Consider the following 18956-nt stretch of genomic DNA (forward strand, 5'->3'; position numbering starts at 1 on the left):
TACTTTCTTAATTCAAATGTTATATTTGAAGTTGTATTTTTCCTTTGTATTTGTAGTTGTTATAAAGTTTAAAGTTAAAGTTTTCAATCTTGTTTAGATAAGTGCTTTTCAAATAAGGTTATAATTATTATAATAACCTTTTACTTTCTGTTGCCGAGTCGTCACCTGAACAACAGTAAAGACAACACAACACAACACAACCACGTCATGCCAAAGTTGTTTTATTTTATCACCAGGCAAACGTATGATCTTTACACACCGACATTTCTAAAAAGTAAACATTCAGAGACAAGTTGAAACAAATACTCCAAATCGAAAGAAAACCAACAAATCAAGTTACTTAAATATAAAAAATATCTTTTCTCCATTGCACTTCAACTTCATAAATACAAGTCAGAAGGTCGGTTCCTCTCGGGCCCCACGGGACCGACCCACAGCGGCTGAAGACCACGACCCTGCTACAGGAAACCAGGTCGGCTCACGTCTTCATGAACAAAGGCTGCGTTCACGTCATATTTACAGTTTATTAAAATGACAGATCTGAGGATTCTGTTGCTGCAATTAACTGAATTACTTTAGAAACGTCTTTGACAATTTACTACAGGTTGATTTGATCCCACACAATCCACAACGAGCAGATTCATGACCTTAACTATTGGAAATTATAAACTGGAGATAATTGTGTCCATTAAATCATGAATATTTAATACAAATTTTAAGTGTTCGTGAACAAAAAAGCAGATTTTTAATCGAACAACTGCTTCTTTTGTTTGAACGTCGGTCGAAAAGGTCAAAATATTCAGTTTATCATCAAATCTGATTAAAGAAAATTCTCAGATTAGAAAATTGACTGTAATCCACAACTCAGAGATATTCAGTGAATCATTATATTTATTATTCTATCATGTTTACATCCTGACACTGGAGAAAGTGAAACCACAAATCTTTCCTTTGGCTTCATATGACGTGAACGCAGCTTCAACTCTCCACTGAAATAAAATGTGCATATTAACACGAGTCAGAGCTCGTGTTTCTAAAGACCGATGTACATTATAGACAAAGTATGAACATGATGGCCCGCCACGTCTGTCACATATATCCTGACACGCGCCTGGGACACATTACACTTTATTCAAACAGAACCCAATTGAAAACCACATGTGCACAGAATCTGAACGTCTGAATGTTTATAGTAAATGATATGAAATAGAGAATCACAGCTCCCGTCTCGTGGGGACTGGGATCCTGGAACGTTTGGTCTCTTTACACAGAGGATACATGGGAGTATCAAAGTGCTGTTTGCTCGATTGTAATTTCCTCCTCCCCCCCCCCCCCGCGACCACTTCCCGTCTTCTCCTTGTTTTACGAGGCCGAGTCACTTCTCAAGTTTCTGCCTGTTTCCTCCCATGTGACACGAATCTGCCTCAAAGCCTCGAATCTGCTGCTACAGTTTGCTCGATTTTTGCAGTTAACAGTATAAATGAACATCATTGGTTTTCATGAGTTGTGATAAATTGTGTGCAGCCAAAAGGTAAGGGGGGGGGGGGGAGAGCAGAGGGACACAGCTTTATTTGTTTACTTGTAGAAAAACAAGAATATTGATGGATTGGAGACACGATGGGAGTGGACACACACCAGCAGGTGTGAACTCTTCTTTTTTTTTTTTTTTTTAAAGGTAAAGAGAACAGTTTTTTTTAAGAGAATATCCCGAGTCCATGTACAACTGTTCAACGTTGTGTTGCCGTTGTGTAGCGTTCACAGCTCACAGTCCTTAGTGTTACTCGGAGCAGGGATGGAGGACGACCTCAGCTCTTACGCGTTTTGCTTTTTTAATTTTGTGGTTAAAGTTTCGTATTTCGTCCAGCTCCAGTCTTGGTCCTTTAAAGAGGAGAACCACTTTGTTAAGATTTGAGAAGATCAAACAGAATTAAAAGTGTTTATAATGAAAACTGAACACCAGCAACTGACATTATTACTTATTTGCAAATATCAAGTTCGTTCAAATTCTCTCCCTTTTAAAATATGTTAATATTAGCCTAAATATGAAACCTTCTTTCTACCACACTGATGAAAACTTAAATCCAGACTAGGCTTTGAGAAGCAGGGGACTCACCACTATGCTGTTGGCCTGTTCGTCGGCCGCCTCCTGCATCAGGCTGGTCAGCTGACTGAGGTACTTCTGGTTCTCCTGCAGCAGACGTGGAGCTGCGTCACTGACAAGAAACACAAAGTCTGTTAGAGACGAGACCAGAACTCCCATCACACCAGCAGCGAGTTCTGAATCTGACCCATTTTAAAGAGACGTGTGCTTCGTGTGATGTTCTGTCCTTTACATCCTGTTCTGAAGTCGAATGTCTGAGTTGAACATGAACATCGCTCCACAAGCTGAGGTGTCACTCAGAGATCCCTCAGTGTGATGGGTTACCTGTCGTTGGGCCCGGGCAGGGAGGTCAGAGGATGGGGGGAGCTGACTGGTTGAGCCGACTGGGACCACGGAGACACCTGCATCAGGTTGGACGACTCGGGACTGGCTGCTATCGAGCTCCGGGACGAGTTCTGGGCCTGAAGGAGAGAGAGAGAGTTTCTACTGAAACTACTGAAGGAGTTCAGAGTATTTTGTCACAATAAGCAGTATTATAATTATATATATATCATATAATAAGTTGTGGTCACAGTGACTATTTTAACAACAAACTTCCTCCTTGATTCCAAATAAGAGGAAGTTCTTGAGAGACACACTCATGAGAATGAGACGGACGTGCAAACCAGCATTTGGACAGAACCTGGACACGTGTTGGTCCTGTCATGCTGTTCCAGGAATACAGCCATGATATCACAAGTGAGCACTTACACATGCGATCTTCAGTAAATGCCAGAACTCTCTTTGTCTCTTTATCTGCATCTGCATCACGGTGTTGTCAGCGTCCTTGATGCTCTCCAGTGTTTTCTCAATCCGTGGGAACAAGTCGATGATCTTCTGTTTGCTGATCAGGATCTTTCTGTTGGGAGGACACAGCAAACATTACAATAGAACAATGGCTCTTTGTGGCGTTTTCATATCAGACGACACATTAATTATGAGCACAGGTAAAAACAGACTCACAATCACATGTACACTGAACATTAGAGTAATTCTACAGCTCGTATTTCAGGGAGATAATTCAGATACTTGGATTGTACCTGAGGTGCGTGTACAGATCTTTGAGGACCTTGTCTTGGTTCTGAACAGTTTGAATAATGGCCTTCACCATCTCAGAGCTGTCACTGCTCACGTCCGTCTCAGAAACTGAGAGTGAAGAATCAGATAACCCAATGAACACACACTCCACTTTGAGAAACCCATCAAATCCTCTTTTTAACTTTGTGAACATGAGTAAAGTTGATTTTAAAATGTGTGTGTCTTACTTTTACACTTCATCTTCAGCTGCTTATAGAGCTCGATTGCCTTTTCCTCTCTGCAATAGAAAAAGATTTAAAATTGTGAAAAACATCAGATTCTAAAGCTCTGACATCATAACTTAAAGAAACCTCAGGAAGGATTATTCATCTGTGTATTGTGAAGTTCTCAAAGATTCAGTGTTTGCAAAATGCACCAACACAGGAAGTTACATCACAACAAACAGTCACAGTCCCTTCAGCTCATCTTATAAGAGCTATACACAGTCTGATGGTTTCTGTTCTGTAATCAGCTTCTACACATACGTGACAACACAAGAGAAGTTCATTCAGTCAACAACAACAACCGCTCCAGGACCAACAACCTCGAGGAAAGCGTGAACGATCCAGTGTAAAAAAGAACAGGCTGTTTTAGAACTGGATGGTTTCTCATGTGCTCAAAATTCCATGTAAAAAGTTTATTTTTAACCTGATAGACAAACTTGGTTCAACAGACTCATTAACACTCACAGCTGCTCCATCTTGTCCCCTTGGCGTCGGGCGTACGGGCTCCTCTGAAGTTCCACGATCTCCGAGTGCAGAGCCATGATCTCATCATCCAAGTGGCTCACCTCTGCCACCTGCAGGACAGAAACAGGAACGGGTGGTCACTGTCAGGCTTTGCACTGAGAATTCACCAGAGGACAATTTGAATGTTCTACACACGTGTGTTGTGTTTTGTCAGCATTCATCACCTGTGCAAAGGCAGCAGCTCTCTCCTCGTTCTCCTGCCAGGCCTTCAGCATCTTCTCAGAGGCTTCGAGACGAACACAGGACAAATCATCAGAACAAGAAGCGTGAACTCATATCAAAACAAAAGCTGCCAGTCAACACTCACATATGCCGTAGTGCATCTGATCGCTGTATTTCTCCAGGTCGTACTGGATGCTGCTCTTGAAGAAATCTAACTTGGCTTTCAGCTGCTGAGAGAAGCCGAACATGCTGTTCTTACAGCGGGTCAGGTTGGTGTTGTAGCGCAGGAGGCTCAGCCTGGAGGAGGAGGAGGAGGAGGAGGAGGAGGAGGAGGAGGAGGAGGAGACAGTTAACAGTGTAGCTATTTGTATGACGACATGTTCTGTCTCCAGTTAGCTATGATTCAGGGAACCACAGAAACAGAAATCTTTCTTCAAGTTTGAATTGTCCACACAGACAACAGCCGACAGTTATCAATGTAAAACAGGTCATTTTAAAAACACGGAGGAACATCTGAGAAAAACCAATAAGCTAAATAAAGAGCTCAGTCGGTCATGTGACTCACATTGCTGCCCTCTGTCCTTGAAAGAGTCGGCTGTAGTCGTCCTTCAGGCCACAGATGTAGCTCACGGCTTCTCCCCAAACCTTCTTCAGCGCCGCCAGGGGCAGCTGCGTCTTGGCCTCTTGAACTGAGAAGGTTCAAACCAGAGTAAGAACTTTTATCAGTGTTTCTTTCCCTCTGGTTCGTTATGAAGGTTTTTGTAAAAAGTTAAAAAAGCAAAGTCTGAGGTTTTCACATGAAGAAGTGAACACACACTCACCGATGGTGCTGACTTTGTCGGGCAGCTGTCTGGCACTGAAGGGACCGGAGTACTTGGTGATGCTCTTGTCGAACAGGTAGACGATGTAGCTGTCCCAGCCTCTCTACACAGCAGAGCAGGAGATCATCAGTTAATGCAAACACCTCATTACCCGGTGGCTCCCTAAAGTCCCTCAGCGCACACAGCCAGTGTGGGATGAATCATAAGAAGTGCACACGCAGCTTCTCCTGCCTCCTGTTCTAAAGCCCCGAGACAAGTCACTTAAAGAGCTCGTAAATGCTCCAGAGGGAGAGAAGAACTTTAGAAGAACTTAATACTTTTCACTCTATTAGAGCTCAAGATGGTTGGATCCTATTTTTCTGATCACGGCTCCAGACTAACTTTTAATTATTGAATTATTATACCGTTTCTTGACATTTCCCATACACACTGGTCATTCCTTAAAGAGGGTTTGATTTGATTCCAGTGGTTTGACTTCAGTTAGATTCTCAGAAAAACTGAAGCTGTAAACTGAACCAGGAAACCTCTGACCCAACACAGTGTAACAACTACAACCTGATGAAACTCAGGTCTTGCATAGGGTTCACATTGCCTTTTGACTTGTGGGACTTTCCAGTGTGAAAGATGTCAGTGTGAACGCTACACAACCTGAAATCACTTCTTCTTAACCGAGCTAAAACTGATTTTGCCACTGACGCTACAGCACAACTGCAGACTCTTTGTATATAACAGACATTTCCACTAGTATCACAACATCTCTGAATGAAGCTGGAGACAGTGTCAGTGGGTTTCAAAGTGATCATTATTCAACCCACCACTCCATCCAGGACGCACTGCGCCGCGGGCTTCCTGGGGTCCAGTGACACGCCCGTCTCCTGCAGCAGCTCCTGGTTCACCACCTCGATCTTGGTCTCGGCCTCGATGCGTTTCTGTAGACTGTGGAGTGACTCGTCTGGAGTCAGCTGGAAAGAGTGGACCTGAGCCGTGGTCATGTTCAGGATGTGGACGACCTGAGGGGACAGACAGGGAGAGGAAAGATGAGCAGAGCATTTACATCCAGGACACCACTGACTCAAGGCTGTGAAAACTCACCTTGGTTCTGAGTATCTCTTCCAGTACTTCGAAGCACATGGGTTTCTTGGTGTCGGGATTCACTTTGCCTCCTCTGTGGAGAGGATCCCACTTCAACATCAGCTGGAGCAGAGACTCCATCGGCTCCAACATGGTCCTGTGAGACAGCAGATTAATGAGGTGTACCAGGAGAGAGAGGAGCAGCAAACAGCAGACACGTCTTTCCTTTCAGGGATCATCGCAGTGTTCCAACCTGCTCAGGTTGTTGGGGTAGGGCAGGTGTGTGGAGAATCGGACTTCTCCGCTCATGTCTTCCACCGCCATGATGTCTTTAGGACCTTTGTTCCGCACTTTGGTCGCCCTGTGAATGAAAAGAGACGAGAGTAGAAGGAATCACTCATCGTGTAATCGATCTACAGAAGAATCATCAGTGAAGCAGTTTGACCATCAATAGAAATCCTGTTGTCAAGCTAAAGTTTATTCTGACCGAATAAAATGTGTTAAATATCTTGAATTTACATGATTGTGAATCTTGTTATGTTGTTGTTCTATGTTTGCGATGATTGAATGTACAGACAACTTTCACTGCTTTACTGTGGTTCTTAAGAAAACTTAGAAACATGATGTTTTAAGAAATAATGAGTCTACAAGAGTGAGTTCACGTTCAAGAGTTTGATCTGGAACATAAACCGTAGCAATCAGATACTTGAACTTCTAAATGACTGCCACTGCCTCCAAGAGCTGCAGCTACAACCGACCGTCTGTGTTGATTAACAGACAGAACTGACCATCCTCCCCTGTTGCTCAAATAACTCACTTCTGTCATAATGTTTTGCTTTTCACTTCAACTCACCACTGCACAGGTTGAAGGTTGTGCAAGAAAGGACGGAAACCACAACTGCACTCGAATATCATCGTGCCGAAGCTCCAGTAGTCCACAGTGACGGTGTAGGGCTTGTTCTCAAACAGCTCCGGTGCCTGCAGGGAACAAGTCCGGCATTTCATCACAGCCAGTTTCACACATGAACTCTGGAGAAGGTCCGCACACTCGGGTCCAGACGTTCTCCAGAGTTTGTCTTTCACTAACCAGGACTTCAGCAGGAGGTTCTCTGCTCTGACGCATTCATAGTTCCAGGGGAGATAATCCAGAGTTCAGTGCAGAAAGCAGCTCGTGATGCATTTGGTCGATAACTATGTTTTCCACTTTGATTTTAGTGATAGAACCATGTTCTACTGTTTATCCTGTGCATGTTTTAAATGTAGTATCTCTACATTTCATTATTAGTAAAGTCAGGATGAAGATTAAAAGATTTAAACTCTTAATTAGACTAAGACATTGATACATGAAGATAGGAGCCTCTGTCCGAGCTCTCACCAGGTACTGCAGCGTGCCGACGAAGGAGGTGCACAGACTTCCCTGGTCCAGGTCTTTGGCGTAGCCCAGGTCAATGATTTTGTGAACCAGCTGAAGCAGAAGAAGAAAAGTAAAGTGAGATAATCCAATTGAAGGTGTAAAGTCAACCAGAGGAGGCAGAGGATCAAAATGTGGCAGGTTACCTTTCCGTTGATGTCCTGCAGCACAATGTTCTCAGGTTTAAGATCCCGGTGGATGATCTTGTTTTCATGCAGATACTGGATACCAGCTCCTGGAGCAGGAGTCAGAGGTTAAAATGAACGACAAGGCTCTGAAAGGACACGACTGAATGAGCGAGGTGAACAAAAGACAATAAACGTTCGTACCAACATCGTTGAGTAAGGACAGAACTTCACTCTCTTTCAAACCGCAGCAGTTTTCAGGTTTGCTCAGAACCTGCGACAAAGATAAAAGTGTTTGAGTCACACAGCAGTAAAACCAGTGGTTACACAACCTGACAGGAAGCAGACTCATGAGCTTATTACACACTTTAACACAGTGCATACAAATGTGAACTCAACACGATATTCACACCAAACTGAATCCCCAGTCTGGTCCATCACACTCGTCTTCTCTGTAGTTCAGGTGTCTCAGTGTGGACGCAGATCTTTATGAAAATGACCAGTAAACACTACAGTGACCTCATGTGAACATCATGTATAGAAGTATCTGCCTCAGGGGGACCGAGTGGCTCACCCTCCTCAGGTCTCCTCGGGAGCAGTACTCCATGGCCAGCAGCGGCAGGTCGTTCAGGGCGATGTGCCTCATCTCCTCTGGGACTTCTCGGGCCGTCACAACGTTTATGTTGTTCAATCTGAGAGAGAGACAGAGTCAGGACTTCATTGTAGTTTAATAATCTTATTCTAGATCTGCATTGACCAAAGAACATCTGTGCAGGTGCATCATCATCATCAATGTATCAGACAGGAAGTAGATGACAATAAGGACGAACTTCTTCATGATCTGGATTTCTCTGCTCCATCTGTCCTTGTTCCTCGCTGTGAGCTCCAGGCGACACATCTTCACAGCGAGCTTTTCATTCGTCTCCTACAGAACAGGCAAAGGAAATCCCATTACGATACAAATACATTAAAATTAACACAAAAAAATCACAGTTTGTGCAGAATTCATTTGATTTATTACGTGTAAAAACGAATGACAATTCAACAACTGCAGCAAACAAAATAAAAGACTTAAACTAAAGTGGAATTCTGCTTGAAACCAATTTTTATGACAACTAAGACTCTTCCTGAGATAGTGAGCTGCCCAAAGGTTTCCAGTGAAAAGCTCAGAGAGACTATGGAGGTCTCTACTCGTCCTGTTAAGGATCCCAGCATCTTTAACTTTTACTTTCCCGACTCACTGAACCAGATTTGCCAGCTGAATCTATTAAATCCCTTTTCCCTTCTTCCTTGTGCCACCGGCGACCACACAACCCTCCTGCTGAACCGTTGGCAAAGGGCTGGTTAAGAGTGAACTGCTGCTCTCAGACGTGAAGGAGCTGCGTGTGAGAAGGTAAACCTCCGAGCTCAGATCTTTCCTGCCGGGTCCCTTGTACAATATCAGAGTGAGTCCACGTGAGAGAACAGAAGGAGAAGGTCTGGAAACCTCCAAGTTAGGGAGTGGGCGTGTTGATGAGGTTTCTAACACGTGAAGGACGCAAAACTGAAAGAATTCAAATGTGTCAGAATTGAAAGTGAAACCTAACCCATGTAACAAGGACACACACATGTTCCCCACATGTTCCTGTTGTGAACGAGGCTGATCCCAGACCATCTCCTGCTGCTTCTTCACACGTCAAACACAAACTCCAGAAACAAGTCAGAACCCAATTTCCCAAAACTTGTTTTTTAGGAGAGATCTTAATTAAGAAGTTCAAACTGTTGCACGTACAAAATTCACTGTTTAGTTGTGTCTCCACTTGGGACCTAAAGTTGTGTGTTTGAACTCCAGTAGAGTGTCAGGAGGTGAACTGGTTCCACTCACGTGATGCTGGTACAGGTAGACATGGGCGAAGCCTCCCATTCCCAGCCTCTCCTTCAGCTCCCAGTCTCCACAGCTCTGGTTCTGCCTAAAGGGAGGTTTCTCCATGGCTGCGACTACACCTGCAACACCCCAGAGATTAGACGGGTTCAAAGATGGAACACTGAATATTAACAGTTTGTAGGTGTGAGTCTTTAAGTGCTCACACATACACTGTGATAAACTGAATGTACATCAGGATTGTTTAAGACAACACATGATGAGAGGAGAAGGAGCAGAGACGATGGTGGATTGATGATAAAACATTGAACGAGAATTCTCTGCAGCTGTATTTAAAATTCATAACATGTTCTTCACGAGATATTTGGAGATGAACATTCATGTTGCTCTGAAATGTTCCTTCCACCCGAGAGAAGCTATCAGGCGCCGGGACGAGGCTATGTCCTGGAACGAGACCCAGGCTAATGCCAGTTTACTTTCGATGCTGACACAGTCACGCTGTCACACTAACGTTATAAACAATTACATGTATCTTATATGTATTGTAACACAAAGCACATGTACACATTCATCGGGTTATACAAAAACACACAAAGCTATTCCTAGCGTTAGCTCCACTGGCTAGCTGCCGAGCAGCTACTGTTTAGCTAACAGACCAGGATATAGCCGGGTCCAGTCTTCACCAGCTCCAGGAAACGTCAGAGCGAAGATCACCTGATGTTTCTGACACAACACGTTCAACACACGTTCACAACACAACTACACGTTAACACAAGTGAACACAGGTTCATTAGGATAGTTTCACACTCACTGTGACTTTCTGCGACGCTGTCATGAGCCTCTGTCTCTGTGTGTGTGTGTGTGTGTGTCTCCCTATGTGTGTCACTGTGTGTGTGTGTGTGTGCGTGCGCGTATGAGTGTGTATCTTGTTGTTTTCAGCGCTGTGCCGTCTGTGTGCGCGTGCGTGTGTGTGTGCTTTCCTATGTGACGTAACCAGAATCCCCGGCTGTGCCTGCTCCGAGCTGCGATCAACAACTACACACTGTGTAGTGTTCGCTTGAAGTTTAACACAACATAACACAACATAACACAACATAAAACAACATAATATAAAGAATGGCAACACACCACAACACAACCTAACGTATAACTAAACTAACCTTACCTATAACTATCCTAGCCCTAATGTATAACTATCCTAACTTATAACTAACTATTGATAAATAACTTTACCTTTAACTAATCGAACCAAACCTATAACTAACCCAACATCACAAACATCACTTTAAGTTGTCTCCTGATTTATCTTGTTATTAATACAAGTTATGATTTTATCAATAAACAAATATAAAAAGAGAAATACATACCATTAAATATTTGTTATTTTATTTTATAGGACTTTAATCAAAAGGTTAATAATCAATAATATTTCAATCATCTGCTGATGAGCGATGTTATTTCTCTTCTCAGATGAACTGAAGGTAACGTCATCAGTAAAGATTTTCAGTTTAATTTTATTATTGACAAAAAAAAGCTTAAATTTAATTTATTTAATCGTCCAGAAATGAAAACCAAGAATTCCATCTGATAGATAATCTCATAAACTCCACACAGACACAGTGAAACCTTCCAAAACACTTTTATTTGTATCTTCTCTTCCTCCCGAGCTGAGAGGCTCACAAACAAACCTTCCTCTGTGACCTTGAGCAAGGCAGCGACACGTGTAGCTCACCGTGTTCAAGCAGAAAACGAACCATCGCCTCATCACCACTGAGCTGGATCAGAACCAATGACCTTTACATGGAAAAGAGATTTGAGCTGATTCTCTAAAACACGACACAGCAGTAACTACATCCAGTTCCTTCAGGCACATGAAAAACAACCTCAAATCAAAGATGAGCTCACGGACATGAAAATCAAAATGTCGCTCTTCCATATACACGTGTCACCCCCCCTCGTTTAATACTCGAACATTAATAGAAATGAACGCAGGTCGTAATACCTCATGCTTTATTTACATGTCACATTCAGTTATGAGGCTGTGATGGTGCACGGGAGGACAGTCGCTCCCACAGAGGTGATCTGCTGCTCTGGATGCAGAGCGACAGGGGGGGGGGGGGCTTTCACTCCAGCATCACAGGAACCAGTGCCATGGTGATCCTGCAGCCGCTCGCTGATGTAAGTGAGGGGTGAGAACAGATAGAGAGAAGGAGGGAGGACAGGAGTGTGAGGGGAGGAGAGGGAGGAGAGAAGAGGAGAGGGATGAGAGGGAGGAGAGGAGAGGAGGAGGGAGAGTAGAGGAGAGGAGAGGGAGGACAGGAGTGTGAGGGGAGGAGAGGGAGGAGAGAAGAGGAGAGGGATGAGAGGGAGGAGAGGAGAGGAGGAGGGAGAGTAGAGGAGAGGAGAGGGAGGACAGGAGAGAAGGAGGGAGGAGAGGAGAGGAGAGAAGGAGGAGAGGAGAGGAGAGAAGGAGAGAAGGAGGGAGAGGAGAGGAGAGGAGAGGGATCAGAGGGAGGAGAAGAGAGAAGGAGGGAGGAGAGGAGAGCAGAGGGATCAGAGGGAGGAGAGGAGAGAAGGAGGGAGGGGCCTTGGAGACTTGGCCAAGGAGGAAGCTCTGAAGAATCACCTTCCTTTTAAACCACATAATCCAGACTGTGTGGATTGTACAGCGCTCGGCCTGGAGTACGTGTGACACACAGCAGGAGTACGATGTTGCAGTAGTTGTACTTCATTTTGTCAATTCATTCCCCCCCCCCAAAAAAAAATCTCCCAATAAAAACTCATATTTTTGTGCAAAATATAAAACAGTTATTGTTCCTCAACCCGTCAAAATCTTCTTTTTACAACCAAAACAAAACCAGGATGAGAAGAAGAGAAACTGAACCGACGTCACAAACACTGCAGAAGGTTTTTTTTTTTGCTATTTTTGCTTCACCTCTTATTTATTCATTTCTTTTTGGCATCAGAATATCTTCTGACCTTCTGTGTGGAAAACACTCTGGAGCCACAGCAGCTAAACCAGTTCTGAGTGGATCCTGAAATATACTGTGAATGGATGGAATCAGGTGACCTTCACCGTGAAGAGTTGTTTGATTGATGGATTCCAGTTCAAACTGAAACACATTGAAAAGAATAATTCAAAGTGTTTCCTGAAAAGATCAAACTTGATTTTCAGGTAAATCATCAACTCTTTAAATCTCAGTGTTTGTCGCCATAATCCAGGTTGATTGTATTTGACTGACACGTGTCAATCTTCACATGTTTGAAGCTCCAAGCAGCAGATGTTGTCACTGATGATTAATCTGATGAAATAGCTGCAGATTAATTTGCAGGTGACTCAGAGAAAAACAAGGACATTAAAAATAAATTGTGTAGATGTTGTGTGTTGGCTGTTCTCAATTGTTCTCACAATGAGGGATGCTCGGGTCACTGTATAATCCAGTGGGCGACAGTTACTTGGAATATAATGATTCCAAATTTGAGGATTAATTCTGAGAGATTCTTTTCTCTTGATGGATTCTTTGTATTTCTCTAATGTAACTGAATCAGTCTGTGACTCATCGTCCCGTCTGGCTGCATCATAAACAGCAGATTTACAGACTCATTATAAAAACCAAGCTGTAACGTTTAGTTACACAACCGGGAAAAGGTTCAGGATCTCAAGCGTGGCAACAAAATGCACACAACGTTTTATTAAGCTGTCGGATAACCGTGATATGAAGCAGTGCAGAGGAAGAGATGATGTGGATCGTTTTCATTATGGATCAATGAGTTAATCAGAAAATATTTTGGTGATCGGTTAATCACATGGGTCATTAATAATAAAACCACAAATAAATTACAAAAATTCAAGTGAATATTTTAGGGCTCTGGACAATTTGTTTTGATTACACGAGGAGTATAAGGATGTCCTCTGAGACATTTCTGCATTTTAAAGATAAAAAATTGAAGAAAAAAAATGATGGCAGATACGAGAACTGTTTTCCCACGACACAAGACAAAGAAGCACGTAGAGAAGAAGCTTGATCGGGGATATTCACCTTGTTATTGATTTAAAACCGAAGAAATCAATAAATGAAATCGTCAAAAATGATTTGCAGATCAACGTTCTGATTGATTGATTGATTTACAATAGTTTCAGGATCCTGACGGAGAGAGAAACACATTGCATGCTCTGATTAGGCCGGAATATTCCACAGCCTCTAAAACAGGCACCTCTGAACGTCCAGCACACACACACACACACACTCACACACAGACACAGACAGACACACACGCTAACACACTTGACATCCATAGTAGTACAAACAGGTCCTGTCTGATTTAGCCCTGTCCCCCTGGTGCATAGGTGAGCGGGCGACTCACTGCATATCCACTGCAGGTGCAGCAGGTTTCGATTATGGCTGAAAGAACCTAACTGGATGTTGACAGCTCCCCCTGCTGGTGGGACCCCGGCACTGCAGCTGCTCAAGGTGTCATCTTAAGAAAAAGCCTGAGTAGAAAATGGCGATACATCGATATAATAACTCTATGAGGTGTGAATGGCTACCGAAACCAGAACGTTACCAGTCTGTCCCACCGAAACCAGAACGTTACCAGTCTGTCCCACTGCCCCCCCCCCAGAGAATGAGGAGCTTCACCATCACACTTCTCTTCTTTTTTTATACACGTCACCTTTTTCATGCATCGCTTACAAAAGCATGGACCCTGATCATAAAGTCATGCTCTCAGGTCACAGCGCACCATGCACCCCCCCCCCCCAGTCACGGGGCGTAGACACCCTCTGACCTCTGACCTCCGACAGGTACATACTACAATACTCACGTTGTGCTGAATTGTACGAAGAAATAAAAAACAAGAGAAAACAACGTGTGATTATCATGTAGCGCTTTCAGACGCACAGGACGTCAGCTGTGTGTGTGTGTGTGTGTGTGTGTGGCTAATAATCACAAAAGTGTGTTGAATATATTTTAAATATATCCTACGATATCAGCGTACAGCAGGGGGTGCGTTATATATACAACACATCCTGAATGTTTACAAAGAGCATGGATAACATATTTTCCTTTTTTTTCAATATCATATGTCATCACACACTTGACATACACAGGAGGAGCATGTCCAACATTGACAAACGACTGTAAAATCCTGTAGAAATACTGAAAACCATGAACATTCAGGGTCTGCCTGGTGAGTGTTCAACAGGGTTCATAAATGAGAGGCTATAAGTACAGACACAGATTAGCATGTTGGCACCGGCGAGAGGGGACGACTCAAACAGAGAGAACTGGGCTCGCTCTCGGCTTCGCGGTAAAAGGCCTAAAAGAAGCGGTGCTGGATGCAGGCATGCGGATCACTGGAGAAAAACAACATTCGGCCAAGAAGAAGAAGAAGAAAGAGAAACAGACGCAGGTCACGGGACAGAAGCAAGAGCCAGAAAGAGATCGCCTGTTCAAGCAAAGGAAAGAGCTCTGCTGATGAGATGCAGATCATCAGGAGTCCTGTGAACTTCTACTGACGCTGGCGTCTCGGACTGGAGGACGAGAGAGAAGAGGAGACCAGCTGCACGGAGCGGCAGCATCTCATTGGTTCAGTGATGCAGCTCCAGCCTCAGCACCTCCTCATGACGGGTCGCTCACCGTCCACAGGCCCGACTCGGTTCCGTCTCCTGTATGGAATGTGAACACACGCCGCGGTGATGTGGCAGAAAGAAAGGAGCTGGAATGTAAAGGCTCTGTCTGCTCAGCTGAAATCAAACCATCAGTCATCGTGAGTGTGGTGCTTTAAAATGTGTAAACGTGTTTGGTCCCAAATCTGAGTGAAAGGAGAGAAAGAAGGAGGGAGGAGGTGGTCGGGGAGGTGCCTTGAAAGGAAGCTGGATGTCGGTCCCTGTGGTTCAGTCTGCGTGCACGCTCTTTGTCTCAGTGCACGTGACAGACGCCACCGCGTCCAGCGTGGTTCTCAAAGACACCTCGTCCCCGCAGGTCTGTGTCCTCCCACCTCCTGCAGCCTCGCTGGTGTTCGCCAGCCACTCCGCCAGTCACAGGATCTGCACCTCCTCTGTCAGTGAGAGGATCGGGGTGCCGGGTAGGGCGTCATGGTCGGGGGAGAGCGGGGGGGAGACCCTCACTGCAGCTCCCCCTTCAAGCAGAGCTCCAAACCCATCTGGATCTCAAATAAAACCTTTGCAGGGAGACAGCCTGCCGCTGGCAGTGCCACGCCGTGCCGCTCCCGGCGCCCCCCCCCCCCCCGTCTCACTTCTTGACGGCCTGTCGGTAGCTGTGTCTCTGACCCTCCGCTCGCACTTTGCTGCTGCAGCCGCTGGCTCTGCTGCTGCTGCCCCCGTCCCTGGTGCTGCTGGCCTGGCTGGCCTGGCTGGCCTGGCTGCTGTCCTGCAGCGTGGGGCTGGAGTGAGCCCTCTGCAGCCCGTTGTCCTCCAGCAGCTGGGACTCGAACACCGACAGGTCCTCCTCCCCGCTCCGGATCTTAGCTCGCAGCAGCATGACATAGGTCGCATAGCGTGTTTTCTGCCAAGGTGTAAGAGAGAGAGACAGGCAGAGGAAATTCAGGATGGATAGACGCTCAAAAGGCTCAGAAGGAGTTTGAGAACCGAGTCCGTCTCACCTCAAAATCCAGATACTCGTCCTTCTGCCGATGCTCCTCCAGCTCGCGACCTTTGACCTTGCGGTCGGGAGGATAGGAGCGGAGCTCAGACAGCTCCGTGGAGATGGCTCTGAATCGAGATTCAAGGGATTTGACCTGCTCCTCCTGTAAGAACAACATCAACCCTGACATCAGGATGGAGGCAAAGTAAAACAATAAAACCTGCATGAAGAACTAATTCATCTGGTTTTCATTCACTTATTTTATCCCCAGAACACGAGACTGACGAGGTGAAACAACTGAGCAGCAAACTGGCTTCTCCACTGATTCATGTTATTTTTCAATGATTTTCAGGACACGTCATTCTGGAGATAATATTAAACTGTATCTATCGCCTTGTGGTCCGACGCCTCCGCCCACCAGTCAAACTGCAGGAAATATGGACACCATCTCCCTTCTGCTGCCGAGTTCTGGTGTTAGGTAACGACCATAAGGTGTGTGCAGAACATTGTGATGTCAAAGTAAAGCTGACCTTTGACCTTTAGGCAATCGAACATCATACATTTTTTCTTCCAATTATATATTTGTTCTCGAGTTATGACCCAAAAAACATATTTTGTGAGATTTTTATCTTCACAATTTTTTTGGGCCAGAAAAGACAAAGTCGTCTCCACCACAAGACAGACGAGAGACGGACACTTCCTGTGTGGACAGGAAGTGTCCTCTCACCTACTGTCGTCTCCTTGTTGTGACGTCTCAGTTCACAGTGTTTGGATTTAACTGGGCTCTGAGCTCATAACCTGCAGCAGCGAGTCTTTACAAATACAATTTAAATACATTATTGATTTCACTGGTGCTGAATGTTCCCTGGAGCTGAGCGGAGTATTACTCTGTTGGTTCTGGTTTGAAATAAAACTCTTATTACTCAAACTCAAACACAACAACTTCTGACAGGTTGTGTTGAAATAAAACGATTTGAATAAAACATCATTTCATTTGGTTATATGGCTCTTTTCAGAAGTGCACTGAAGAGAGGAGCCGGGAAACGAGGGATGTGAGATCACAGGCGATGACGCGAGGCTTTGATAACGAAGCAGCTTCAAATCACCATCATCATTAAAAACTGTCCTGGTCACGTGTTTTTATACTTTCAGGCTGGAACATAAGGAAGACGTCACGTTTCATGAGACTCCTTCAATCATACCCACCACTTTATTAATGAAATTCAAATTTGAATCATAATCAGAGTGCAGATCTTTATGTTTTGAGGGTTTTCAGTTTCACAGGGTCCTGGACTTGGTTCCGGACCAGATCTGACCAGCTCCAGGACCCGGTTGTGAAAGATCCATTAACGTGACGGTACCTCGGTGAGTTTGGACATCGTCCCAGGAAGCAGCGGCCGGCTGAACTTCTTCTGGGAGCCGATGGCCGCCGGGAAGGGAGGAGCTGAGAACATGGCGGACACCGCGTTGATCCGGGTGATCCAGGACTGCATGTGCTCTGCGTTCCTGTGACCAACACACACACACACAGTGGATACAGACACACTCATTATCAGTGCAGCACACACTCACAGCATCAAAGGGATAATTAACAGGAAGTGCAGCCTTGCTGTTGACAAATAAATGATTTTGGAGCCAATTAATGCAGCAGAGAAAAGGGCCTGTTAGACTCCAGCGGAGCCGTGAGGGCCCGCGAGGGACGTCGGATTGAATGAAGCAGCCTTGCTTAACTCCCAGGGGACAAACGAGTGATGGAGGAACAAAGAGGAGAGGGAAGGAGAGAGGAGAGAGACATGTGGAGGGGAGAGTATCTGGGACACATGCAAGCTGCAACTGGAGCACAGAGCCGGCCCTCCTGGGGGGCTCAAACATGTGGCCACTCATGTGCCACTTCCTGGACGCCGCTATCACACAGACACACACTTTACACACTTTCACCTTGCTCTTCCCTCTCAGTGTGCGTCCTGCTCAGCGTGTGTGTGTGTGTGTGTGTCATTGATCCGTGTGTGCTCTGCATGTGTCCTACACGCCACAGGCACACGGGCCCGGCCGGCTCCACATGTTGTGAGGAGAAGCCGGATGCTCGGCTGTTTAACGCCTACATGACCAGAAAGCCTCCTCCCTCTTCGTCTCAGTCTCTTCAGTGATTCTCCTCGTTCACACACACTCAACCATCCAACCCTTTTTAATCAAGCTGCTGACTCAAGGTGAACTCACGGTGCTTGGAAGAGGTAAACCCTCCAGTCCGCGGTGCGCAGGTAGAACACGTTGGGCCTCTTGCTGTAGTCTGAGGCCTTCATGGCCAGCGAGTGGTGGATGGACACGGCGTTCTTCATGTCCTCGTCCGACAGCTGCTTGTCAGGCCTGTACTCGCCCTGCAGGGACGTGATGAGGAGGAGATGAAGGCTGTGAATTCCACACAGTCTCAACACTTATTAAAGTGGCTGAGCTGAATAAGCACATATGGTTGTTTTTATTTGAGAAGAGGGGAGCGGGTGAATGTTCTCCTGCAAACGTCAGCTGAACACAAGTCTTCTCCAGAGAGAGGAGAGAACCGGGCTGGGTAACGTCTGAAAGACTTTCCATAAAACTCAATATAACACAAATAACATAAAACACGTTGCCTCCGTACAGGAAAAACTAAATCAAATAAAGTTCCCTGAATTTTTCATTAAGTTCCATGACTGTGAACGAGAATCACAATAAGTTTAACTCTCCAGTCATGATTCTGTAATTCTGCTCATTTGACACAAGAACAAATAATCATTAAAACAATGTTGTTAACATAAATGTATAAATGTCTCACAGCAATAAAGTGACAATCATTTTAAAGCTGTGTGGTGATTTGTGGTTATTCACTGCAGATGCTGTTACCTGATATTAAAACGGATGTTTACAAATTGCTTCAAGATTTTTCATTTTGGGCACAAACAC

At 45.0% G+C, this 18956-nt stretch overlaps 2 protein-coding genes across 5 annotated transcripts in view; both read right to left on the minus strand.

Moving 5' to 3' along the window:
• Nucleotides 1–205: 205 nt before the first annotated feature.
• LOC133976150 (inhibitor of nuclear factor kappa-B kinase subunit alpha-like) lies at nucleotides 206–10331 on the minus strand. The gene is made up of 22 exons (XM_062414270.1): nucleotides 10229–10331; nucleotides 9421–9539; nucleotides 8387–8481; nucleotides 8131–8248; nucleotides 7761–7830; nucleotides 7578–7666; nucleotides 7396–7485; nucleotides 6874–6998; nucleotides 6274–6381; nucleotides 6042–6177; nucleotides 5765–5959; nucleotides 4950–5052; nucleotides 4694–4817; nucleotides 4274–4425; nucleotides 4131–4192; nucleotides 3907–4016; nucleotides 3406–3455; nucleotides 3181–3286; nucleotides 2852–2999; nucleotides 2426–2562; nucleotides 2114–2213; nucleotides 206–1878 (listed from the first exon to the last, which is right to left on the minus strand). The coding sequence occupies exons 2-22, from the start codon at nucleotides 9523–9525 to the stop codon at nucleotides 1813–1815; spliced, it is 2289 nt and encodes a 762-aa protein (XP_062270254.1). The 5' UTR covers nucleotides 9526–9539; nucleotides 10229–10331; the 3' UTR covers nucleotides 206–1812.
• A 709-nt stretch (nucleotides 10332–11040) lies between these two features.
• The window catches only part of LOC133976147 (PH and SEC7 domain-containing protein 1-like), a 35578-nt gene continuing 27662 nt past the window's right edge, over nucleotides 11041–18956 (minus strand). For all 4 annotated transcript variants that reach the window (XM_062414265.1, XM_062414264.1, XM_062414266.1 and 1 more), the window contains 4 exons: nucleotides 18240–18397; nucleotides 17384–17528; nucleotides 16042–16185; nucleotides 11041–15944 (listed from right to left, as the gene is read on the minus strand). In XM_062414265.1, the coding sequence (XP_062270249.1) occupies nucleotides 15672–15944; nucleotides 16042–16185; nucleotides 17384–17528; nucleotides 18240–18397 (720 nt within the window). In that variant the 3' untranslated portion in view covers nucleotides 11041–15671. The remainder of the gene's footprint in view (nucleotides 15945–16041; nucleotides 16186–17383; nucleotides 17529–18239; nucleotides 18398–18956) is intronic.

This window comes from Platichthys flesus, chromosome 20 (genome assembly GCF_949316205.1).
Source record: "Platichthys flesus chromosome 20, fPlaFle2.1, whole genome shotgun sequence".
In the NCBI taxonomy this organism is placed as follows: domain Eukaryota; kingdom Metazoa; phylum Chordata; class Actinopteri; order Pleuronectiformes; family Pleuronectidae; genus Platichthys; species Platichthys flesus.

Bases quoted from the DNA above. Each gene is read 5' to 3' on its own strand.
- LOC133976150 (XM_062414270.1), bottom strand. From the start codon at position 9,525: ATGGAGAAACCTCCCTTTAGGCAGAACCAGAGCTGTGGAGACTGGGAG. The intron at 7,667-7,760 runs GTACGAACGTTT...CTCCTGCTCCAG, and splicing joins GTCCTTACTCAACGATGTTG to GAGCTGGTATCCAGTATCTG. The intron at 2,214-2,425 runs GTAACCCATCAC...GTTTCTTGTCAG, and splicing joins CTGCCCGGGCCCAACGACAG to TGACGCAGCTCCACGTCTGC.